The 26,295-nt window shown below is 43.4% G+C and overlaps 1 protein-coding gene across 2 annotated transcripts in view; it reads right to left on the reverse strand.

Moving 5' to 3' along the window:
• The window catches only part of khdrbs3 (KH domain containing, RNA binding, signal transduction associated 3), a 75,240-nt gene that overhangs the window by 36,356 nt on the left and 12,589 nt on the right, over positions 1-26,295 (reverse strand). For both annotated transcript variants that reach the window (XM_086171212.1, XM_086171213.1), the window contains exons 2-3: positions 5,536-5,654; positions 866-982 (exon numbers count right to left, since the gene is read on the reverse strand). In XM_086171212.1, coding sequence (XP_086027338.1) covers positions 866-982; positions 5,536-5,654 — 236 coding nt within the window. The remainder of the gene's footprint in view (positions 1-865; positions 983-5,535; positions 5,655-26,295) is intronic.

A 26,295-nucleotide genomic window follows, 5' to 3' on the forward strand; every position in this document is an offset into this window, starting at 1 on the left:
GGGGGCTCGTCCGATATATGGAAGCAAAGATATTTTATTTTTGTCGTCAACAAAAATAAAATGACGGCTCCAAACTCGACGTCCCGACCCCGACGACCGGACCTGCGGCCTGCGTCCAAAAATCTCAGAGAAACGTGTTTCCATACCTGCACGTGGCGAGTATTAGTCATTGATCAGTGTTGTTCGCTATCGCTATCGCTATCGCTATCATTGCCTTGCTAACTTAGCGTCGTCGCCGCCCGTCCGAGTCTCTCTCCTTTCTTTTCCATTGGGCAGGACATTTGCTAACGGCATCCCATTCGTTCCTTTGTGCCTTTCGGACACGATCAGCCTTTGGACTACAACAACCACCATTTTGGTAGTTCTTCATTCAGACCGCCATTATAGTGTTAATTTAATGACACAGTGGAATTGTGAAAAAAAATCTTCTTGATTCCGCTGCATGTACTAGACATGCAGCGGAATCAAAGGGAACTTTTTTGCGTTTATCCCACCACCCATGTTGTTTTTACCGCACAAACGTAAATTGCGACAATTGTCTGGTCTCCTCTTTATTTAATGAGTCACCTTAGTCATCATTGCAAAAGTTGACGGAGGAAAGAAAATTATCCAGATACAGCTGATGGTTTGATCAGTAAGGAACCTTCAGAATCCCCAAAAAACTACAAACATGGCGTCCCTTGGAGTTTCCTGGCCGCTGCATTCAAGCGGCATCAGAATTCAAACAGCCGCCACCCGTTACGTTCCTAAAAGTCCGACTCATGACGCGACAATGACTTCCTGCTGCCCGATAACAGAGGACACCTTTGTCGAGAGTGTGTGTTTTCCCTTCAAGGGAAGAGAATCGTGAGAGCGGCGGCGTTACCTTCTCCTTGTCCCTCATGGATCCTTTCCCCAGGATGGACATCTTGGTCAGGGTGTCTTCCTGTAGCCTCTTTAAGGAGTTTCCCCGCGGCCCCAGGAGCTTCCCCACGAAGTTGAACTGCAGGAGAGCGAGAGAGGATCAATCACACACCTGCGCGCCTCAGATAAAGAGCAGAGCCGTCAATCACGGCCCCTCCCCTCCGGCGGGCCGCGAGCAGGAAGTAACCCCGGGCCGCGGCGAGGCGGACGGCTGCCGCTGATAAAAAGACGCGCTCGGTTTTTTTTTTTATCGCCTTCAGTTTTATTGTTACATAAAGATGGACGACGATCGACCGGGTGTCTGAAGCCGCGCGCGTGTGTGTGTGTGTGTGTGAATGTCAGGGATTCTTCTCTTTGCAAACTGATTTCTAAAATCTTTATTTTTCAGGTGCTTTTCGGTCATTTTTTCTTGCAGGGTTTTGGTGATTTTAACAGGGAGTCTGGTCTTTTATGGGTTTTACATATTTAGACTGGGCCTCTTTGGGGCATTTGTTTTTTCCTGTTTGAGTTTCTTGCCAAAAGTCCCGATTGGTTTCAATTCACGGTTCTTCCCTCCTTCCAGCCGATTCCTGGGAGATTTGTAGTCCATTTCTTGCTGAAAATGTTTTTTTTTTTGTTTGTTTGTTTTTGCTCGATCGCTTCTCAAGGTCGCCGCGCGTCACGGACGAGGTTATAATCATTTAAAATTTTAAATGAAAGAAGAAAATGCAGGAAAACATTTTTTTGCAATTACAATTGTGATCCTAAATCCGCCTTCCGTGACCTTTTGTGAGGTCAGAGGAAAAGAAGCAGGGATTATTATGGGGTGTCTGACAAGACTAGCAGGCTAACATTTTATGCATCCGTGTAAAAAAACAAGCTTCCGAATGTCCTGATGTTATTCTGTTTACAGACGCAGTTTATTTGTGAGGATCCTCCAGAACCCTCAAAAAACTACAAACATGGAGTCCTCTGGAGTTTCCTGGCAAGGCCTCTCCGCCGCATTCAAGAGGCGTCGGAATTCAGACGCTCGCAACTCGTGGACGTTGCCGGACGCCGGACATGTGACTTCCTGTTGCCCGATAAGAGAGGACACCTATTTTATCATGTCTGACTTGAAGCGGTGTGTGTGTGTGTGTGTGTGTGAGAGAGAGAGGTTGGGGGGGGGGGGGGCAGCAGCAGAATCAGAGCTGGAAATAAAGCAGCGGGGCTCCTCCTCTGCACTTACAGCCCTGGGGACACTTTCAGTCAAAACACACTCGGACAGTGGTCTATGTGTGTGTGTGTGTGTGTGTGTTTGTGTGTGTGTGTGGTGGTGATGGGGGGGGGGCTAATACACAGACGACAGAACATGGCTCCTCCGTCACCAAGTGAAATTGTATGTCTGCTGAAGCCTGCTGGGTTTGTTTTCCCTCCTCCGGACTTGGTGAGCTCACTTTCATCCGATTTTCCTCCAAAAACCGAATAATAAGAAAGCAATAAACAAAAAAACAAAAAAAAAGAAACCCAAAGCCGCCCCTCTTTTCTTTCTGTGTCGCCGACGGACGACATATGAGGGAGTCACTGCAGATACACCCACTGAGCATCACGCAGAAAGGACGAGGAGATCAAAAACAGGACGACGCTAACGAAATATCCCCCCAAAATATTTTGAAAAGAGGAAAAGGAACATTTTTTTAGTTTCATACTCTCAGATTTTAATTTGTTTTGTTTTTTTGATGATTTGTTGTTGTATGCCAAATAATTTCCCAATCCTGGGATCAATAAAGTACATCTCATCATCATCTGATCTGAAAGTCTGATGACAAAAAAAAAAAAGCGTCGGCTGAATTTCCAATAAATATAAATACACGTTAAAAAATAATATATTTATATATAAATATAAATATAATTATAAAAAATATCTTATTATTCTTATTATTGTTACCTATTTAAAATAATTGCCCATGACTTTTTTCCTAAATCAATTTCTTGACATATTCCATGTTTTTTTTCTTGCGTTTTCTGCAAAACTACAAAAAAATGACTTGTGCGATGATGCATATTCAGATTTGACCGCATAAAGCTGAGGGCTGCGCTGACGGATCAGCGGGGAGGGAGATCTCATCTGTGTCTCCTCACAAGCGCAGGCCAAAGGTGACGCTCGCAGATGCGGTTAGAAAATAAATAAAGATAAGATAAAATGGAATAAAAGCCCGGGCGGCGGAGAAGGCCGGGCTGCTGACCGCTGACAGAGAGCGCCGACTCCATTAGTCTTCCTCACCTTCCTCCTGGTTGGGGGTTTCGAGGGCCTCAGCTGTCAGAGCCTTGTCACTGCAGGCGGGGAGGTGTGTGTGTGTGTGTGTGTGTGTGTGTGTCTCGCTGGGACTCGAACACGGACGTCTCTTCGGTCCAATCAAAAGATCTCACCCTGGATTTTTCCCTGTTTGACAGTAGCCGCCTCCGTCTGACAGCGGACGGGCCGCCATTCAAAGCCAGGCGTCTAGGTTCAGTCGCCATGGCATCCATGTTAGGTCGCTATGGCATCCACTTAGCTGACCATCTGAGCGCGCTCAGTAGGCCTGTGGCGGTCGGCGCAGGCGCGTCAGAGGGCACGATGCTAGCAGGAAACCCAAACAGGCTAATCTGGAGCCGTGGCCAAGCCATGGCGTCCATGTTGGGTCACCATGGCGTCCATGTTGGGTCACCATGGCGTCCATGTTGGGTCACCATGGCGTCCACTCAACCCCATTATTTAAACTGCAGACAAATGTGGATGGGAACATCGAAACCTGGTGTTTTGGCGGCGTAGAACAACAGAAAGTAGCAAAGCTGACTGTAGTCACACCAGTCAGAGGACACGGCGGCGGAAGGAAACCTAGACGGGCTGATCTGGAGCTATGACCAAGCATGGCGTCCATGTTCCGTCGCCGTGGCGTCCATGTTCCATCACCATGGTGCCCACATTGAACATTGAAAGCTGGTGTTCCGCCACTGTAGAACAGCAAAGCTGACTGTTTACGCGCACTCAGTGGGCCTGTGGGCTGATCTGGAGCCATGGCGTCCATGTCGCGTCGCCATGGCGTCCATGTCGGGTCGTCACGATGTCCATGTTGGGTTGCCATGGCATTCGCTCAACATCAACGCCATCACGCAGAGAAATGTGGATAGGAACATTGAAAACTGACCACGGATGACTTACCATGGATGCCTGTTAGTTGGATGACTCTTACTATGGATTAGCACTAGCACGAATGACCATTAGCATTAATGACTCTTAGCATGGATGCCTGTTAGCTTGGATGACTCTTACTATGGATGAGCGCTAGCACGAATGACCATTAGCATTGATGACTCTTAGCATGGATGCCTGTTAGCTTGGATGACTCTTACTATGGATGAGCGCTAGCACGAATGACCATTAGCATTAATGACTATTAGCATGGATGCCTGTTAGCTTGGATGACTCTTACTATGGATTAGCGCTAGCACGAATGACCATTAGCATTAATGACTCTTAGCATGGATAACAATTAGCATAGATGACTATCATCATGGATGACTCTTACCATGGACGAACATTAGCATGAATGACCGTTAGCATGGATGACCACGAGTGGGCCCGTGGCGGTGGGAGCGAGACGCCACACGGGCCGGAAGGCACAGCGACAGGAGGAAATCCAGACAGGCTGATCTGGAACATCGCTGCCCCTCAGGCGGAAACCGGACGCCAGTCTCCGTCCCTTCATTTTTCCCGGCCCTGTGACTGGCCGCCCCGCGGTCACATGACCGAGCAGGAAGCGCGCCACGAGCGGGCTTTTCAAATTTAAAGCGGACGACTGGTGACATAAACGTCTCCCCGGCGGCGGCGACGGACTTCACTGAACATTTTCCGTCTGATTTCCATCTTCTGCGGCTGTGCCGGGGAAACTGGGTTACTTTAAACAATTGGGACTTTTTGTCGCTCGACTTCAAGAGGTGTGTTGACGCGTGCGTTAAAAAAAATAAACAATTTGGGGCCGCGCTAATTTCTAGATCTCAAGTGCCGTTATTTTCCTGATTTTTATGCAAATTTTTTTTTCTTGCTTTGCAGATTCTCAAGTCACCGCTCTTGTTTTCTTGCAAACGAACAAAGACGCGTTTTATCAGGACGCCAGACACGTCCTGTAAATCTGCGTGTAATTTGTTTATTTTTGTTTTCCTGAATGAGGTGAAGGTACGGCGCGACGCGAGCGCCTCTCCCATCCGTCTCTCCTCCTCCACTCCGTGAAGTGACGGATGGGTTTCGGTGAAATGATATATATTCTCCACGTGAAATAAGAAATCCTTTGCGCAGCGAGGAAAATGAAAACGGCGCGAGATAATTCCTTTGGAATTGCACATTCATAAATATTCATGGACAAATTAATACACTCAGTCATCGCGCCGTCATTGACCAAGGTCACAATTACACAGCTAATATTTCACACACTCTTCACGACAGGAAGTTACATCCTGACGGCGGCGGGGGCGGCGGTGGCTGTGCGCTCTGGTTCTGTCAGGCGGCGCGGCGCCTGGCAGACGCCGCTACATCTAATGACATAAAACATCAACAAAACTGTCAAAGTGGCCGTTTTGAGGAGTCTCAATCACAAACCCCGGAGCGAGCGGCTTCATTATCTATAAATAACTTACTTTAGGAAACTGCTTGACTGGTATTAAAACTTTCTGGCCCAGTTTCATGTTCTTGTTGATGACGACGTCGATGAACTTCTCCTCCTCCTTCCCCTCGTCCTTCTGGATCTTTTCGATCTCTGCGGACACAAAGGCAACGCGGTCACAGTTAGCATGGATGGACTCTTTGCATGGATGACTATTTACTTTGATAACAGTTAGTATGGATGAGCGTTAGCATGGTTGACTGCTAGCATGGGTTACACTTAACATGGATGAGCATTAGCATGGATGACAATTAGGAGGGATTACCTTTAGCATGGATAACTGTTACCATGGGTGACTTAAAATGATGGGCTCTTAGCGTTGTTGAGCATTAGCCTGTTGACTGTTAGTTTGGGTGACTCTTAACAAGGATGATAATTAGCACGGATAACAATTAGCCTGGATGACTCTTAGCATGGATGACTGTTACCAAGGATGACTCTTAGCAAGGATGAGCATTAGCATGGATGACCATCAGCATGGATGAGCGCTAGCATGGATGACCATTAGCATGGATGACTGTCAGCATGGATGAGTCTTAGCATGGATGAGCACTGGCATGAATAACCATTAGCATTAATGACTGTTAGCATGGACAAGCACTAGCATGGATGTCCGTTAGCACGGATGACCATCAGCATGGATTAACTTTAGCATAGCAAACATCCCATAAACCCATAGATCATTTGCGATTATCAAGTAATTTGTTTAAAAATAAGCATGCTCATGTTGTTAATCCATCTTTAAATAAAATCAAATGTAAACAAAATAGGGACTTAGAAGCTTCTCAGTTTCACCCAATTAGGTGGGTTTTTTGGGGGGGTGAAGGGCTAAGAATAGTAGCTACATAATAAATATATAAATATCTATATATAATAATAATAATAATCTATTAATATCTACAGCTATATAAATATAAATAAAGGCTAACTGTTTTGGCTGTCAGTTCACGGTCCGGCCTGCGGCGGCGGCGGGGACCCCCAGGTCACGTGACGGCGAGGGAGGACACTGATTTATTTAGAAGAGACGTAACCTTGAAGGTTTAATCACACCGATAAACATCTGTGTTTCAGGAAACTGGTTTTTCGAGGAGGTCGACAGGGTGATGAGGTGGGCAGGGAGGGAGGGAGGGGGAGGAGGCTGTGGGGAAAAAAAATCTAGCTATCTATATTTTATACATGTATATGCACACATATAAAAGGTTATTTTAGTTATTTATTTAATTTTCATACTGTTGTCTATTTTCATCCTTTTTTTTATTTTTGCGGATGTCTTTGCTATCTTTTAATTGTTTCTTTTATTTATGTTTATACTCATATTTATTGATATTGTCATTCTTGCGCTGCTGCGACAAAAGAATTTCCCCTGTGGGGATCAAAAAAGTATATCTTATCTTATTTAACAGATTTTATGTTGCCAATTTAATATCTTCAGAGATAATTTTATCATTGTGCATGCAGAGACTCATCCCTAGCACATAAATCAACAAAACATGTAATTTATTATTATCATCATTACTATTATTATTATTATTATTATTGTTATTATTATTATTATTATTATTAAAGAAATCGCTAACCTAAAACTGACAAGGAAGTGCTACAGAGATCAGTGCTAACATTTATGCTTGGAAACTAGCAGGAGATAATATTCCAGAAACTGCAGAAAATATATGAAGAAAATAAATAAAATTAAATTAAAAAAAAACAGACATCCCTCTGTTGGGAGGCGGCCTGAGACCGGTGAGCAAAATAACCGAGACAATAATCCTGGCAAACAAGCAGGTCAGGAAGTGGAAAAAAAATCAGCAGTTTAACACAGAATGACAGAAAAAAATGCGAATAAAAAAGCTAGGAATGGAACCTGATTGGTCGCCTCTGCTCTCCAAGCCCCGCCCCTTGGCATCTTCACACGACTAACTTCGAACCCGATACAGACTTATCCAGAAATAGCGGGACAATGATGAAATGTCTTGGAACGGACAGAAATTTTCAAAGAATATCATTAACAAATAAACAAAGTAAATATGCTTTATGTACAACAATCCGGGAACACTTGGAAATCAACAGACGGACAAGAATCAGCAAAAAATTTGGCACGACTCAGTTTTATTCCCCTGTTGTTCAATCAAACAATAGAGGAGGGATGGGGAATAAAAAAGCAGCAAATCTTTGAAAAATAAGAGAAATCATGAAACTCAAAAAAAAAAAACATGTCGAACTCCCCCAATATTACAAAGAAGATATTTTAAAAATAAATCTGTAATGAAAAAAAAACATCAAAATGAAACTCCCATCAAATCATAACAGCTAGATAAACTGCCTCATCATTATCATCATTATTATTATTATTATTATTATTATTGTTATTATTATCCTCAAGATGCACTTCAGCAGCGATGACTCATTGGCATCTGCAGAGCAAAATAGCAGCAACAAGGAGAGGAAAACAGCAAAATGAAGAATGAATGAAAGAAACAGTCGCAGATTTTACAAAAGCTCGGCGAATCGGCCGCTCGCCAACCAAAACACCATCTTGGCGACGGCGCCGTTGCCGCGCTGGGTGTCTCCTGTCCTTTCACAACCACCACACTCTCGAACCAGTGACAATGGCGCCGAGGTCTTTAAGCCGACCCCCGCCAAAATAAATGCAAAGCTTTTATCGCCACGCACAAAAGATGAGTTTATTTCTAAAGTCTGCAGGGAGCGAAAATTAATATTCAGCCGACACCAAGCATGTTCTTGTCCGACCACTAGGGGGCGATAGCGAGCGGCGGTGCAGATAATCGACATCTGAAACGACGGCTTCTCTTTCTTGTTTTTGTTTAACGACAAGGACAGAAATTGCGCTTGTGAACACCCGCGGATCAGACGCGCCGCGTTCACTTCGCCTCCGCCGTCCTGCGACGCCCCTGTTTTCACAGCCGGTGTCACTTTCAACCGCCAGAAGAAAAGAGAAAGAAAAAAAAGAAGTGGCCGCGCCACTTCGGCGCTACTTCAATCGCCCGCCGTTTCCTCTGTTCTCGCGCCCGACCAAGTCGAGCGCCGGCGCAGGACTGCTCCTTGTTCTTCCGCGAACGCCACGACGGGGGGACAAACGGCGGCATCATCCGAACGCCTGAGGCTTCCGAATAAAAACCCCAATCCGGCGAGCTCATCGGACGGATTCGTGGCTACTCATGTAGCACTTGTACCCCGAGAAAACAGGCCGTATCGGCGCATTATCAGCGCTGGATGGTTTAATACTCCAGTTGCCATAGTAACCCCCCGTGTCTCCTTGTTAATAGTGTCCCAGGCAATCCGGTGGACCCGTGACTCATCCCCCGTTAGCCAATAGCAGAAGTTTTCGTTCCTCAGGACGGTATTTAGCGTCGGATAGCTTGGATAGCCCGAAAGGAGCCGCCTTCGCCTGCGCGTGTTTTCTTGGGGAGGAATAAGACGAAATTTGACATTTTAATTTAGACGTGCCTGCGAGGTTTATCGTCTCTGCAACGCTTTCCCGACGGCGGCGTAGCCATTTATTATGGATGAGCTTTTTTCGCCCGCTGGATGATTCAATTTTCCAACCAGCAACACATTCTCTGGTCATTTTGGTTATGATGTCAGTCGGGTAAGCTCTTGGTGATTTTTAGGTAATTTTTGGTTCATTTTGGGTTTTTTTTTTTGATAATTATTGGTCATTTTTCGCAAATTTGGCACAAAATTGTGTGTGTGTGCGTGTATTTGCATTCATAGAGAGAGAGAGAGAGAAAGAAATAGCGTGAGTGAGCTGATCAAAATGTAATTTTCTTGATTTTTCCATTACCTACAGTAATGACTAAATGTCAGCATGAAATCCGCCTCTTGTTTTTTTTTAATAAGAAATAAAAAATAAGCGCTTGACATTTCAATTTGGCGAGGCTCGGCGGTTACCTATGTTCGTCCGCAGTGACGCCGCCGCCATCATTAAATAACAGAATTGACAATTTATTTGACTTTAAAAAAAAAAAAATGTAATTGTTTTTCATTATGTCTCTAATGACACCCGCCTCTCTGTACAATTATTTGCGGAAATAATGGCGTTGAGAGTAAAATTAAAAAAAAAAAGAAAGACGCAGACTTTTCTCCACGCTCCGGCGAATGTCCCGCCCAATGAAAACACATCTGCTCTAAACGCTCCGCGATGACAGTTAATCGCCAGCTTTTCCACATTTATGCGGCGGACGTGGCCCGCTCGTCGGCGGGGATTATTATTCCGCTGTCTGGCGGTCGCGGGTCGACAGCGCGGAGCTCCAACAGGAGCACCGCTAATCTCATTTGCCAGCCGCTTCAACAAAATGAATAAAAAAAACACAAAATAAAAAAGATAACCTGGTCGGGGTCAGAGCCGAGGGGGAGGAGAGACGTCTCCGTCCCAGACGCTCGCGAAAATGAACCGACTCCGAGCACAAAGCGCCGTTTCTCCTCCGCCATCCATCAACAACGCTGCTCTTTGAGCCTTCGCTGCTTTCAAACTTTCAACTGTACTCAATACAATGGAGATTAATGTCTTATGTAATGGCCAAAATCCTGAGGAAAAAAGATAATTTTCAAATAATAGATAGAAAGATAGATGGATGGATGGATGGATGGATGGATGGAAGGATGCATAGGTAGAAAGATAGATAGATCTCAGTCAATCAGTGACTGACTAATTCACGTGATGATTCACCAATGACTGATTGATTCACTCACTCACTACTTCAATGACTGGCTGACTGATTCACTTGATGATTCAATGACTGGCTGACTGATTCATTCAACGATTCAATAACTGTCTGACTGACTCACTCAATGACTCATTGACTGTCTGACTGATTCACTCATTCACTTATTAAATGAGTGTCTGATTGATTCACTCACTCACTACTTCAATGACTGGCTGACTGATTCACTTAACGATTCAATAACTGGCTGACTGATTCATTCAACGTTTCAATAACTGGCTGACTGACTCACTCAATGAGTCATTGACTGTCTGACTGATTCACTCATTCATTTATTCAATGAGTGTCTGACTGATTCAGTTACTCCAGTATCACGACAGTCAACGATCGTCCTTCTCTTTGAGCGACTCACTCAGCAAAGTGCTGAGTCATTATTCCTTCACAAACAATTCAGCATTTTCTCGCTTCCTTTGCACATTTTCCCTCCAAAAAAATACCCTTTCATTTTTTTTACTCCTCTTTAGTTATTTTTCGACATACGTTTTGCCATGTTTGTGGCGGCACTCCCCGAGCTCGGGCTGAGGGCGGTGGACGGATCCAGGAGGCTGACGCTTGTATTTATATCCATTCACATTATCTTTCCACACTGGTGGCTCGTGACTGGCTGACTGACTCACTCTGATTCAATGACTGGCTCACTGACTCACTCTGATTCAATGACTGGCTCACTGATTCACCCAATGATTCAATGACTGGCTCACTGATTCACCCAATGATTCAATGACGGGCTCACTGATTCACTCAATGATTGATTGACAAACTGACTGATTCACTCTGATTCAGTGATTGACTCACTGATTCACTAAATGATTCATTGACAAACTGACTGATTCACTCTGATTCAATGACTGGCTGACTCATTCACTCATTGATTCAATGACTGGCTGGCTGATTCACCCAATGATTCAATGAATGAATGAGTGATTCACTCAATGATTCAATATATAAGTCAATGATTCACTCAATGACGAAGTAATTCACTCAATCACCGTTTCAATGACTGTATGACTGATTCGCTCAATGATTCAATGACTGACTAATTCACTCGATTCAATGGCTGATCGATTCACCCAATGATTCAACAACAGGCTGACTCATTCACTCATTGATTCAATGACTGGCTGGCTGATTCATCCAATGATTCAATGGATGACTGAGTGATTCCCTCTATGATTCAATGACTGACTCACTGATTCAACCCAATGATTCAGTGACTGGCTCGCTGCTTCACCCAATTATTTAACCCTCGTGCGATCTTAACATTGTGTTTACTCCCAATTACCCATAAGACAATCTTTGTCCCCAAGTGGTGTACAGCCCACATGGAAACATAAACAAAAAAGAAATATCACTTTTTCTAATTATGGGGTCTCTTTCAGAAAAGTCATAAAATTTCAAGTTGAAAAAAAAAGGTTAAGGTGTTTTTTCTACAGCTAAACATGGTAGTGGGTCACTTTTGACCCGCAAGACAACATAAGGGTTAATGACCGGCTCACTGATTCACCCAATGATTCAATGACTGGCTCACTGATTCACTCAATGATTCATTGGATGACCAAGTGATTCACTCAATGATTCAATGAATAAATCAGTGATTCAATGAATAAATCAATGATTCAATGACTCAATGACTAAGTGATTCACTCACTCACCGCTTCAATGACTGTATGACTGATTCACTCAATGATTCAATGACTGACTGATTCAATGATTCAATGAACGACTAATTCACTCACTCACTCACAACTTTTTCATATTTTTTCCTGCCCCAAGTTAGTTATTTTCAGTTATTTATATTTAGTTATTTTTCCGCTCAAGTTCGATGCCACGGCGCTCCCTGAGCTCGGGGTGAGGGCGGCGGACGGATCCAGGAGGCGGCCGCATGTATTTATGTCACTTCACAGTTCGGATTGTGAAATGAAAGCGCCGCCACTCGAGGGTCTCTCAGTCTTAATCCGTGGACATTATCTCTCCACACTGTCGAGTCTTGGCTCGTTACCCTGGCAGAGGGGCTGGAGGGGCGGGGGGGGGGCGGGAGGGCGAGCCCGGCCGCTGAGAATGTAATCTCCAGATTAGGGGGGTGAGACGAATTCCCGCTGCCAGCCTGACCTTGTCAAGGCTTCCGTGGAGCCGCGGTGAAATTGAGATTTCAAGACGGGAGTTTCTTTTCTTTCTTTCTTTTTTTTTTTTTTTTTTTCTCTCCGCAGTTTCTCTTTGAGAGGTCACAGACCCGACACTGTATGTGTGTGTGTGTGTGTGTGTGTGTGTGTGGTCACATGTGGAGTGTGAGTGTGTGTCCATAGAGACTGAAACCCTGGCAGCTTATTCCTTCTGTAAAGCCAGACATCACTTTGTCACGACTGCCAGTGAAAGGTTTCTAAATAACTTTGGAGGGCAGGAGAAATAAGTCAATAAAAAAATAGGAAAAAATGGAAAATAATGAAAAAGTATTTAAAACTGGGAAAAGCACAAATGGGAAATACTTTAAAAATAACAATAAAGACTGGCAGGAAATGAAATAAAAATGACTTTGCAAGAGAATACTGAAATAATTTGCGAATAGTTTCCCGATAAATAATCTAAAAATTAAAAATTTAACTGAATTCAAAGCCCGGAAGCCCAGCATGTGCGATATAGATGATGTAGGAATGAATAAAATGGTCAACCAGGCTCTGGTTGATTAGTTTCTCCAATTTCCCTGTATCTCCTTGATTTGAATTTTACGCCAGTCTGCGTCGTGGCATGACGGTTACCGCGGAAACGGATCACGCGGCGGTACAGAACGCCGGTGTCTGGATGCTGATGTTGCTGCGGGCGTCGTCGTCATGTGACTCGCCGCCTGATTGCGGCGGGGGAAGGCTGTTTAATCCCCACAACCTGTTTGTTTACTTCACTTGACAGGATTATCAAAGTTCTCTGACCTGCCAGATTTCTGCTTTGCAGCACTTTATTTTATTTTTTTTTTCCTCACGCTTCGCCCTCATCCACCAAACCCGGAGCCGCCGTGCGAAAACGCCAAGGTGAGTTCAAGGGCACGTTAAAGAAAAAACGGAAAAGCCATTTCCCCGTCGCGGAAACCGAAGAAAGTTGGATTCTCTCAAAAACGTGATTCCGATTCATCGACGGGACATTTGTTGTTTTTTTTCCTGCAGAAAAAAACAGGTTTCGGACGGATCTTCGGTCGCCGCCGTCCATATTTTCGGACGTTTCATCGGATTTTTTGCATTTTCAAGGTCATTTCCGGATCATTTTTATGCTCAATTTACCTGCTACAACCTCTGAAATCCCCCTGCTTTCGGACAATTTTCACCCCGTTTCTTCCCCGCAGTTTCTCGGACGCTCTCAGACGGCGTCTCGCTCGTTGTTTTTTGTTGGATTATCCGCAAAGTAAAACAATCCCTGTCGGATGACGAAGCGATCCTGAACGGGCGGAAAAAAAAACACAAACGGCGACGGCGTCTGGATTGTCCGATCTTCACGGCTAATGATAAAAAAAAAAAAAAAAAGAGCATGTGGAAAAAGTGGTTTGATCCTCAAACAGCCTATATGGGTTAATATTATTCCCCGCATTCATTATTCAAAATACGCCTTATCATTAAATATTGATGGCGGCAGATTGGAAAACAGAATAACTTCTCCAACTCCCCCCAAAATAAAAAGCCGGAGAGTGGTGTTTTTACAACCGAGGGGTTTGTAGATTGTTCGACGCCGACGCGGGAGAAGAACGCAGGATAAGATGATTTATCCACTTTATTTTTAACATGAGACCGTTATTGATCAAATTCGATTTGACTTTTTGACTCGTAATACGCAATCCAAATACGCCTTTCGTGACTTAAACGTCATATATTTCTGTTTAAATATTCACTCTCGGGTTAAAAGAGGAGATGGTTTTAAATATAAAGAGGGAGGGAAGGGACAGCAGCAGTATAAAAACAGCAATATTGCCCTTTTTTCTAAAGAGCAAGAAATGAAATAAAATTAGCAAAAATCTTTCTAAAATCAGTGAAAATCATGTATGAATGGACAAAAGACACCAACCAAAAAATCAGGAGTAAATAATGAAAAATGACTGGAAATGCATGAAAAAGACAAAGAAATATAAAACTGCATAAAAAAAGCATATACATGACAAAAAATGTCCAAAATGATCCAAAGACGCCTCTAAAACTTGTCAAAAACCTGTTATCTAGATTCACAAACCAGCAAAAAAACACCAAAATTCAGAAAACAAAATAATGAAATGAAGTTGTCTGATAAAATGCAGAGATGTGAGGCCGCCCCAGGACAACGCTGAACAGGGGGCTCTGTTTTTAGCACGTAGCTTAGCATCACGCCGGACGCTACATCTTCATTAGCCCGCAGCTGGGGCCGGCTGTCTGCCCGGGTCCGTCCGGAGGAATTAAAACAGAATAAAAACCTCGGCTAAAACATCTTTTCATGAAAAATCGCCGCGTGCGACGCCGACCTCCGCCTTTGTCTGTTTTTATTTTTCCGCGACAAAAATACCGACGGCGACGCACTTTATCCTGCAATTAAAACGCGCTGATGTTTATCGGTTCGACATCCAGGCCTCTAATGAAGTTTCCCATAAAAGTGTCATTAGCCGCGAGGCGGGGAGGAAGAGGAGGGGCCCGCGGGTTGCAGGACGACTATAAAAACGCCGCGGCTTAATGCTCTTCATTATGTCGGTCGGTCTGATCTCGGAGATTGTGAGTAAGAACCTCACAGGAAGTAGAGCGAACAGGAAGTAGAGCGAACAGGAAGTAGAAACCGTTCAGAGCCGATGGTGATTTTTCGCATCGTAGAATAAAAAGAAGGAATCCGTGTTGACGAAAAGAGGCGTTGATTTCGCAAAATTAGAATTTAAGAAAATAAAGGTGTCGGGTTTGCGACAAGAGAATTGTTAATTGAGAGGGAAATGGCATTTAAAGGGGGTTTAAATTCTGTAAAATTGTCAGTTACAAAAAAGGAATGCATCATTTTTTTGTCAAAAAGTCGTCGGCAGGAATTTATCTGATTCAATGAGGGGATTCAAGACACAATATCCGCATTTTTTTTCAAAATAAAATAAAAAAGGTTACGTGACAGAGCACTCAATTCAATCTGAAAAAGTGAAAAAATGATAATAGATAATAATTAATGAATAACACATGATACATTATAAATAACAAATAATGAATGATAAATAAATAGAATTTTACCTTCTTTTTTTTAACGTATTTTACATCTGTGCACAATTTCATAATTTTTTCACTCACTACTAAAAATGACAACTCTGTAAAGCGCGATATTAATTCAACAAAATAAAGGCATTGATTAATTGTCGGACGTCGTCGGCGTAACGTCAGAATAAATGGGAGGTCAGAAAGTCTGCAATTCTTCAAAAACAAAGGCACGCGTTCAGCAAAATAAAGCAGCCTTTCTAAAGGGAAATAAAGATGTCCGTTCAACACAATGAATGTGTATATTTACCGCCATAAAATTGATCCCGCACAATAAAGACATGGATTTCACCTCCGAGAGAAATGATAATAATCATAAAAGAGGCAACGTTAGCATCGGAAAGCCGTCAGCTTCACAATATAACGCCGCTAAACGAAAAACGGAGAGCGGAACTCGACCTAATAACGACGTGTTATTTAATCTCATACCGCCGGCGTTTTCGGAGAAATAAAGACCTCGGTTGGCTGTCGGAAAGTCGTCGACGGAGTTCGATAAACATCGGAGAGAAGGCGATGTTTCGGACGCAAAGACGGGCGCTACGTCGTCGGGGAGCTGTCAATCAACAGGTGAAAACGCGCTCCCTGGACTCGGCAACGTTAAGAAACGCCACGTTAAAAATCATCGCCGCCGTCCGCATCGGACGTTCAAACCACCGTCGACGTCCGATCGGATCCATCTGTTGATCGGAAGCGCGAGCTAATTGCGTGCTAATTATTCGAGCTAATTATTCTAGTGCGTAAACACACGCAAGATAGTGTTTTGGCGTCAGTGGCTTCAGCGACATCCTTATCGCCTCCGATCATCCGACAGAGGGATTAAGAACAGCGACGCGGTCACACGGCTGTTTGTTGACATTTATAGACATTTATAGATTTATAGACCGCCGCCCATCTTCGCATGATTAATTGATTCATTTATCCGTTTTTCATCGATCGCGGTTTCATGACGTAAACGTAACGTTTTCGAATCTCGCAGAAAACAGGCTTAAACCTCAGGGTTTGAATGCTGTTTTTTTTTTTTTTTCTTGTTTTGTGTTTTTTTTTTTCTTTTCCGGCGGAGCGTCGAGTTAATCTGTGCTGGAGTTGCCATGGTAACCGACTCCGCGAACACAACCTGCTTGATATCAAAACCCCGATCAGATATTAAATCTGAAGTTTCAGGCCCGTCTCTCTCTCTCTGCAGCGTTTTTTAAAGCCATGCTCGCAGATCCCCATCTAATGTTATTGTTATTCCCGTTGCCATTTTTATTACTAATTATCATTATTATAAGACACATGCCAATCTGGTACGATCCAAAAACAACCTGAATCCCTCCTGCATATGAAAAAACAGATAATGAAAGAGCCAAACGGAGAAAATCCAAATGAGGAGCATCTCTAAATGCAATCAAATAAGGTTTAAAACCGCTTTTGACTAAAGCATCAAATTGCATCATGCAAGTCTGCAGGAGATCTGCAGACTTGCTGAAGTAAAAGGTTGGTGTGGCGGGGAAGGGGGGTGTAGCTGCCTATAATTGGCGAGAACTTTAAAATTACCACAGTAAAAGTTCAATAAAAATGAGTAATGCCTTCAAAATAAGAGCCGGTCTTAATTAAAACCAATGGAGTGGAGGAGACAGGCGCTCGTATTATACCACAATAAAAGGCCCATTTCCTGTTTAAATGGCCAAATATGGTCTGTTGTTTACGTCGGACACCAGAGGAAACCGAGCGATGGAAACATCAGCGAGAGATTGCTGAAACAAAGGCTTCCCGTGATCGTGGTTGTTTAAAAAAAATGTAAAAAAAGGAGAATTTCAATTCCGATAAATTTGGCTCAATTTGGTATAAAAAGTGTCATGTCAACCAAGAATCGGAAATAAAATTAGGGAAATATTCAAAGATGTACCAAACTTTAATGAGAAAAAAAAGGATAGCTAAAAAAAAGGCAAACAATTTAAAAACTAACCGTAATAATCGATTTACAAAATACCTTAAAACATGGAGACGCAATTGCTTTACAAACTAAATCAAATAAACCAAAAAATAAATAACTAAAAATTGAGAAAAAAATTGTTTGAAAAAGGCCAAGAATGTGTTGAAAACAGGAAAAAAAAAATCATCCAGAAGGTTCTATTTTTTACCATAAATTTTATTAAATTTGTCCTTTTTTTGTTTTTTCTCAAATGGTGTAAAAACATCTAAAAGCCAACAAATGATTGGCAATAATTTCCCTACATTTGGGAACTAATCAACAAAGATGCACCGGATAAAAATAGATAAAAAAAGATAAAAAATGTAAAATTCTAATGACCTAAAACTGATATATGAACAAAACAATATTTAAAAAAAAAAGACAGTTAAATGAAATAAAATTAACCAAAAATGAGAACGAAAATCAGTTTAATAAATTCATGTAAAATGCAAGATCGTGTTGAAAATAGGATTTTTTTTTTTTTTTACTGTATTTTACCAGCCATTCATCCCATTTCCTTCCTCTTTCTTTTTATTTCCCTCCTGAACAGGAAACGCGACCTTCCGCTGCTCTTTGTGCCGTGATTTTCCAACCATAAACCGAGCGCCGCGGAGACGTCCAGATCTTCTCTGCTGTACAAATTCGACACTTTTCTTCCGCCATCTTTGAACCGAAGCGTCATTATTTAGCTGTCAAAAGACTCATTACGGCGAGAGATTAAAATGGGTTCTCCACCATCCAATATTCATATAGCCGGTGCGATCGCTCCTCTCCGCCTTCATATTTCTTCATAATCACTTGGCGTTCACATGACCGTTTCTTTTCTTTTCCCCGGGATCATTTTGTCTGTTCCGGAGATACGACCTCAATATGCGAAAAAAAAAAAAAAAACTCAAAGGAAGCTCCTGACTGTTAGCTAAACTGTTATTCCATTTTTCTTATTTAGTACAAAAGAGCGGTCGGCCGCCGTTCATCGATTCCATCGCGCCATCTGGACGCCAATTAAGCCCCTTCTCTAAACGTCCGCCGCCATTTTGGATCCCCTGTTGATTGGATCTGCGAGTGAAAGTAAATGAAGGGGAGCGAACGCGGAGAGAGGCGCTAAGAACGCCGCCGTTAAACAGTCGCTAAATCGAATTAGCTCATTTGAGGCGGTTCGAGGTTTTATCAGATGAAGAGCGTAAGCCGGGAGCTTCTTCTCATTCCTCTTCGCACATTAAATTTGGATTCATTTGGATTTCGGAACGAGCCGGACGGGGAGTCCCGACGCTTCCTGACTCGTCTTCTTCCTCCAGATTCAGCTCATCCTCTTTCTACGTCTGACTTACAGGGGGATTTATAAATACGATATACAGCAGGAGTCGGGGGAAAAGCGCAGGAAGTCCTCGGTTCACGACGACCTCGACCTGCGGCTTTTTATAGCGCCGTTGCCATCCGATGTACGATGTTTACGGTGTTAAAAAGAAAACTGTGCGGGAGGAAGACAGCGTAGATTACATTCACCGCTCGTAGTTTCGTTTTCGTTCCTGTCGTTTCGATTTTCTGGGAAAGCCGGAACAGGAAGTCACGCACAAATGGCTCGAATCTCTGACGTAAGGGGTCGACATATATAACTTATTTTTGTTAAAAGCGACATCAATTTGAGCAGGACGTCGCGAACAAAAGGCTAGAAACTCCGACGTAAGGGGTCGATTTCATGAAAATAGGTTATTTCTTTTTGTCAAAAGCCACATCAATCAGAACAGGAAGGCGCACAAAAGGCTCGGAACTCCGACGTAAGTGGTCGACCTCATGTATCTGCGTCACATAAAGAACTCCTTTTTGTCCAGAGCTGCAACCAGCTGAACAGGAAGTTGAGCACAACAGTCTCGGAATTCTAACCTACGTGATCATCCTTATGTAGATACAGAGCTCCTTTATGTTGAAAGCTAAATCTTTCCGAACAGGAAGTCATGCACAAAAAGTTCGAAACTCCGACATAAATGGTCGACCAGAGAACATACAGAACATATTTTTGTTAAAAGCGACATCAATTTGAGCAGGAAGTTGCGTACAAAAGGCTCGCAACTCCGACGTAAAGGGTCAACAACAGGAAATATACAGAACTCCTTTATGTTAAAAGCTAAATCTATCCGAACAGGAAGTCGTGCACAAAAGGCTCGAAACTCCCACATAAGTGGTCGACTACACAGAATATACAGAACTTATTTTTGTCGAGAGCGACACCAATTTGAGCGGGAAGTTGCGTCGAAAAAGCTCCCAAACTATGACATAAGTGGTCGACCAGAGAACATACGGAACTCATTTTTGTCAAAATCTAAATCTATCCGAACAGGAAGTCGCGCACAAAAAGCTCAAAACTCCGACATGAGCGGTCGACTACACAGAACATACAGAATTTATTTTTGTCGAGAGCGACACCAATTTTAGCAGGAAGTTGCGCACAAAAAGCTTGAAACTATGACATAAGATAAGTAGTCGACCAGAAAACATATAGAACTAATTTTTGTCAAAATCTAAATCTATCCGAACAGGAAGTCGCGCACAAAAGGCTCGAAACTCCGACATAAGTGGTCGACTACACAGAACATACAGAACTTATTTTTGTCGAGAGCGACACCAATTTGAGCAGGAAGTCGTGTATAAAAAGCTCGCAACTCCGACGCAAGTGGTCCACCTCATGCATCTACATCACTTCTTTTTGTAAAAATCCAAACAGGACGGCTCAGTTGACTTTCAAAGTAAAAATAAGGACGGGGGCAACGGACGCCGCGGTGCGTTCGGGGACCGCGGTCGCCAGGAAGCTGGAACGCAAAAAAAAAAAAAAAAAGAAACCGTGGAAACTCTCTCCTTCGGGGGATTCAAGCCAAACAAAAACGAACCCCTGCGGAATCTCGCTTATCCTGAATATCGGCGAATCATTTGTTTGCGTCGTCCCTCCCGCCCTCCCGAGACGCTCTTTCATCCGTCCGTCTCCTTCCTCGTCGACACTCCCGCTTCCTGTCGGACGGGATCTTATTGTTATTCTCCGCTCACCTCCCCTCCGACTGTACGCGGCGTAACCCACCAGCCTGTGATTCATAATTCAGCGTTTCAAATTTACATCTTTACATCTCTCTCTTCCTCTCTTTCTCCTCCGTGCTCAGCTGAAATGCTGATGATCTGGAGGAATAAGTGATTAAAAAGAGAGAGAGAGAGAGAGAGAGAGCGGGAAGAAAAAAAAAAAAAAAAAAAGGGGGAGCGTTTAGTGTTCGCAGAGTCTCCGGAGTCGCGGCGAGGGAGATGTTGATGGAGGGGGAAGGAGGACGAGTGGGAGTGATGGATTACAGCTCTTCCCCTCCTGGGTAAACGGACACCGCGGCCCCCCGGCCCATTTAACAAGGCCTCGCCATTGTATCGTCATTGAAACGTCTCCGAAGAGACGCCTCTTTTTTTTTTTTTTTTTTTACCCCCCGGATGACGTTCTTCAGCTCTGAGCTGGCCGGACAGCGTCTCCACGCCCTCGGGCTGGAGAAAAAATCAATGCGTAGATGGATAAATAACGCAAACCGCTCCAGCGCCGACAAAGCCGGAGACGGTTTTATACAATAACGGCTAAAAAAGATGCTGATTCCCACGAAAAAAAAAAAAAAAAAAAGACGGCGAAGTTTCTCCGCTCGGGAGATGGGGGAAAAAAAAAAAAAAAAAAAAAAATCATCCGTGGGACGGGAATTAAAAATTAGCCGAGGGTCGAACGACCTTGGATCCGCGGCGATCCAGGGAAGAACATCCCGGGCGCTAAAAAGGTCGCGCCGCTTAAAATTGGGGGGTAAATAAATAATGAGGGGTGGTAAATGGCGGCCACCCCTGCGGCGGGCGCTGCGGTGTCCATGTCGGGGGCCGCCCTCCGCTTTCGCAGCTACCAGCTCCCAATGAGGGCCCTTGACGGCGGCGGCGGCGGCGGCAGCGGCGGCGGCGGCGGCGGCAGGGGAAGCCCCCGGTGGAGAGGCTCTGCCGCGCCGGGAGAGGGAAAAAAAAAATGTCACTGCGTTTCAACAGCCGGAGATTGGAAAAGAAAGCAAAGGTGTATGTGTGTGTGTGTGTGTGTGTGTGTGTGGAAAACCTCCGTCTGAAACGCCCTCCTCGTGTTTGACCGCAACCTGACGCCGGAGGTCGGGAGGTCACGGAGGGCCGGAGGCTTCCAGAATCCTGGGAGTCATCATCGGACGCGGCCCTGAAGGAGGACGCTTGTTCACCGCTTTTATTAAACGTATTTAATTACGTCGGGCTTTATTAGGTCGGCGGATTCTTCTCCTCCGTCTCCCCGACGCCCCCCCCCGTCCCGAGGGGCCCAGATCAAATATCAGAAAGTAATGAGTCAGTGTTACCGGACGGGATTAAGGAAATGAAGCAGAGTTCAATGAGTTTTAACAGCGGGCGCGCGACGCTCAGCTCTGATTAATAAATCTGGAATGATCGCGGCCTCACAGCCGTCCTGGGGGAAACGTCAACGGGAAAATTAAAAGAAATAAAAAAAAAAAAAAAAAATGAAAAAACAAACAAAAAAAAAAGACAACGAGAAAACAGAAATGAAAGAACAGTTGGAAATTGTTGCTTGAAAAATGACAAGGAGGAAAAATAAAAAGAGGATTGTGACGCTGAGCAGCTGCTAGTGAAGGAATCCAAAAGCAAAATAAGTATTTGGAAATGTTTTTTTTTTTTTGAATCCACAATGAACAGGAGGATTCGTGAGGAGACTTATGATCTACCAAAGAAAAAGTTGTAAAGTCCTGATGTAGAAACAAGACGTGGAAAGATTTGAATGAAAATGAAACAAAAATGTGAAAAAAAAAAAAAAAAAAAAAATCAAACTGATGTTTCATATTAGCCTTTTAAGAAGCGAGAAAGTCCTCGAAAATAAACTTTTCAGCATTTTTTTTTTTTTTAATGCAACACTAAATGCATCAGCGCTGCAGGCAGCGAGACATGCTAACACGCATTAGCTCCGCTAGCGTGGAACAAATACTGCAAAAGCAATGGGTAGCCGGTTAGCATCCCTGTGGGACACCCAGGAATGCTAAACAACAGCCAAGATTTGACCTCATTTAGTCTGAAAATATGTTTATAACGGAGAAAATAAGCTAGAAACCTGCCATAAACGGACCAGATATGATCTCTGATCCCCGATCAGGATCCAGAAAACGCTCTTCGCTTGTTGGAAAGGAAAAGCCTTTTTAAACAAAAAAAAAAAAAAAGAGATAAGTTAAAATCTCACATCATTATTCCTCCTACGAGTAGCAGGTTGGCGTCACCACGACAACAGAGGATCAACATGCCCGCAGGCGCAGGAAAAAACACACTCACGCGCACACACACACACACACAGACACACTCAAGTCGGAGACATTGATGACATGACGAGAACATCCGAGGACGCAAATATATAAACATCAGGCTGAGGTTCTGAAATTTATCTGCTATTTCCAGGAAACTTTTCTCGCTTTTGTGTGTTCGCCCACATTAGGAGCCACTTTCACGCCGCACGAGGTCTACTTTGGGTAACCAATACGAGCAGATTTAAAAATGAAAAAAAGAAAAATTGGGGCAAACCCATTGATGCAAAAATTTACAATCCATTCTATTGCAAAGCTCAAACAAAGGGAGATTTTATTCATTTTATTTTTTCATTATTTCATTATTTATCCATTCATTCATCTGCCATTTATTTATTTATTCTTTTATTTATTCACTCATATCAGTTTGTATTTCAAGCTACGTTTTGTTAAATTTACGGCTGCAGCTGAGCTTCCCCTCCCACCCCCACCGCGGGTTATATGTCGAAATCAACCGTGCCGCCGATTCTCCATCGCCCTGGCAAAAGAACTTTTGCACGGTCGAGTCTTTGAGATCCTCAATCTGCCGCTGCCGGAGCCGCGAGATCCGCCGTCATCTTGATTGACACGCGGGAAATGGAAGTGTCATCGCCGACACCTCAACCCTGTCTGGGCCGGGTCTGGACACGCAGGCAGCCGCGGCGCCGAGCAACAGCGACAGGAAGTCGCCTTTAAGGAAGAGTTGTTTTTTTTTTTTTTTGCTTTTTAAATGGGATTGTTTGGAAATGTGTGAATGTCATGACTGGAAACTCCAGCAGGACAATCTCAGTTATAGATAGATAAATAAAGTTTATACTCCTGACATGGTCCATTTATAGGACCAACCAGGACATCCTGTGCTGATCTTTTTTGTGTCCATTAATGCAAAATTAACAAGAAATCTGAAGCTTTTTTTTTTGCAAGCTAAAGTCCATTCATAAGACCAGCCATAACATCCTACAATTAGTGTTTTTTGTGTGTGCATTAATGCTAAATTAACACAAAATCAGCAGATATTTTGTGATTATAATTCAAAAAACATGAAAAAATAATTGAAAAATAAATAAAGAAATGAAAACATTTTTAAAAAAAGAAAAAAATAATTTACCCAGAAACCTACAGGATTTTATCTTGAAAAAGACAGGAATTTAGAAAATGTCCTGAACACGGGGAAGGAACGCCGTGACATCAAGCAGAAGTCGCAAAGCCAAGAAAATATCTGAGGAATCCCACAAACTGACTGGTTCTCCCGGGATCAGCCTTGAAAACTAGCGTCAAAAATGACACATCAAACCAATTTTGGATCAAAACCGGAGAAAACAACCTGAAAATCTGAAATAAATCACCTGAAAATTGGACATGAGCTGAATATTTACATTTGACGGGAACATTACAAACCAAACCCGCTTAAAAACGGGACGAAATCAGAGAAAATCGAAGCGGCCGAAGCATAAATGCAGTTTTTTTGACGGAGAGTGAAAGTGAAAGCAGAATTCATGAGAAGCCACGGTTTAGATCAATTTCTGATCAACAGACGGGACCTCTCGCGTCCGCTGAGCCCGATAGCTCCATCCGTGTGTTGGCATGACGACGGCGGCCGAATGTAAATTTGCGTCGCGATAATGGCTCAGCAGGGAAAGTCAGGTGCTTCTTAATTGCACCGCTGGGCGGCTGCAGAAGGACTTACTGAGCTACACAAAATACACCTCTAGACTATTTTTAATTATATACAGTAATTTTATCATTATATTGTTTAATGATAATAAAAATATTATTATTATTGTTGTTGTTGTTGTTGTTGTTGTTGATATAATTTATTATTTTTATTATTATTATTATCATTATTGCTGTTGCTGTTGTTGTTGTTATAATTTATTATTATTATTATAATTATTATCATTATTATTATCATTATTATTATTGATATAATTGATTATCATTATCATTATTATTATTATTATTATTAGAAGCAGTAGTAGTCATGGTATTATTATTATTATTATTATTATCATTACATATAAACACACACACATACAAACTGATTGTGACTCGCTTGATTTTCAGAGACATTTGGCTGGTAATTGAAAAAGAAAGAAAAGCTGCCTGGAGGAAACAATGGGAGAAAAAACAACAGTGTGTGGGGAAAATAAAGTTAGATGTGACCTAAAATTACAAATAAACTACAACTAGCGTTGTCACATCGCAACCCAAAATCTGAAGGATAATCCAAATCGTGATTTTTTTTTTTTTTTTTTCTGAAATGCTGCTTAAAAAAAAGGGAAATGAGGAATCCTGTGTAAGTATAAAACGAGCCCAGCCGTCAGGTCTCTTGTTAAACCCGATCCATATCTGTTATTTAACCCGGTGGAGTGGGCGCTTTGGACGGAGCAGCCGGCAGAGGAGGAAGTAAACACGGGATTACGGCCGCGGCTCGGGCGGATATGGAATGATAATAGCTTAATCTGCTGCTGCGGGGCGGATTAGACCGGCTGATCATTGATCTGTTATCAGTAGCCCGGTTTCATATCCATATGAATATCAATACTCCGGCTTTTGTTGCGGGGAGATACACAAAACAGTGTGTCTGCAGCTCAGCTGGCAGATTTTTATTTGATTATGATTTCATTGCGACGCCCTCGAAGACTCCGGCGCTGAGTGACAGCGGCGGCTGATCGACAGCTGTTTAAAACCTCCCAATATGATCGTACTTTAAGAAATAAACCTTACATTTTTGTTTTCGGTTCATGACTAATCTCTAGTGTTTTTTTGTTGTCTCGGGCTGTTTTCTCTTGTCGGCCCCGGTAAGACGTAGTTAATGTTTTGTTTATGCTTATTGAGAGCGTATTGATGAATCGCCCGCGGTTAATGCAGATGTATGCGGTCAGACGGCCGTATCGATGTCCGATAGGAACCAGTGACGACTCCGCCTGCTGAAATCACCTTATTTGCAGAAAATCAGCCTCTGATTGGACGAGGGCCGGCGGCGGCAGCGCGTCTCCACGCCACGCTGGAGCCGCGACGAATCCCAGCGGACCCCCGAAATCCTCTGCTCGGAGGACGGCACGTCTCATTAATTATGAAACGTTCAATGAAATATCAGCTAAAGCGGCGCTAATGGAACCCATCGGGGGGGGGGCGGGGCTAAACTTGCCCGCTCCCCCGGAGGCGGGGCTAAACATCGCCGGGGACGGGGCAACCGAGGACGATCACGTGCAGCCGAAGGTGGGATTTAGAAATAAAAGATATAAGAACACCCAACGAGCCACGCCATTGAATGAAACACCTGTCAATCAACGATACAACCGCGAGATACAAACCGAACCGCCTTGAGCGGCGCCAAAAACTAGGTCGCCATCTTGAATTCTTCTCACGGAGTCTATATTGAACGAGCCACGTGATTGGATGAAACATCCGTCAATCAATGACACAACCTGGCGACATGAACCAAACCGCCTGGAGCCA

The sequence above is a fragment of the Fistularia commersonii genome, chromosome 24 (genome assembly GCF_037954325.1).
Source record: "Fistularia commersonii isolate RoL2024-O1a breed Wild chromosome 24, RoL_Fcom_v1.0, whole genome shotgun sequence".
Lineage (NCBI taxonomy): Eukaryota > Metazoa > Chordata > Actinopteri > Syngnathiformes > Fistulariidae > Fistularia > Fistularia commersonii.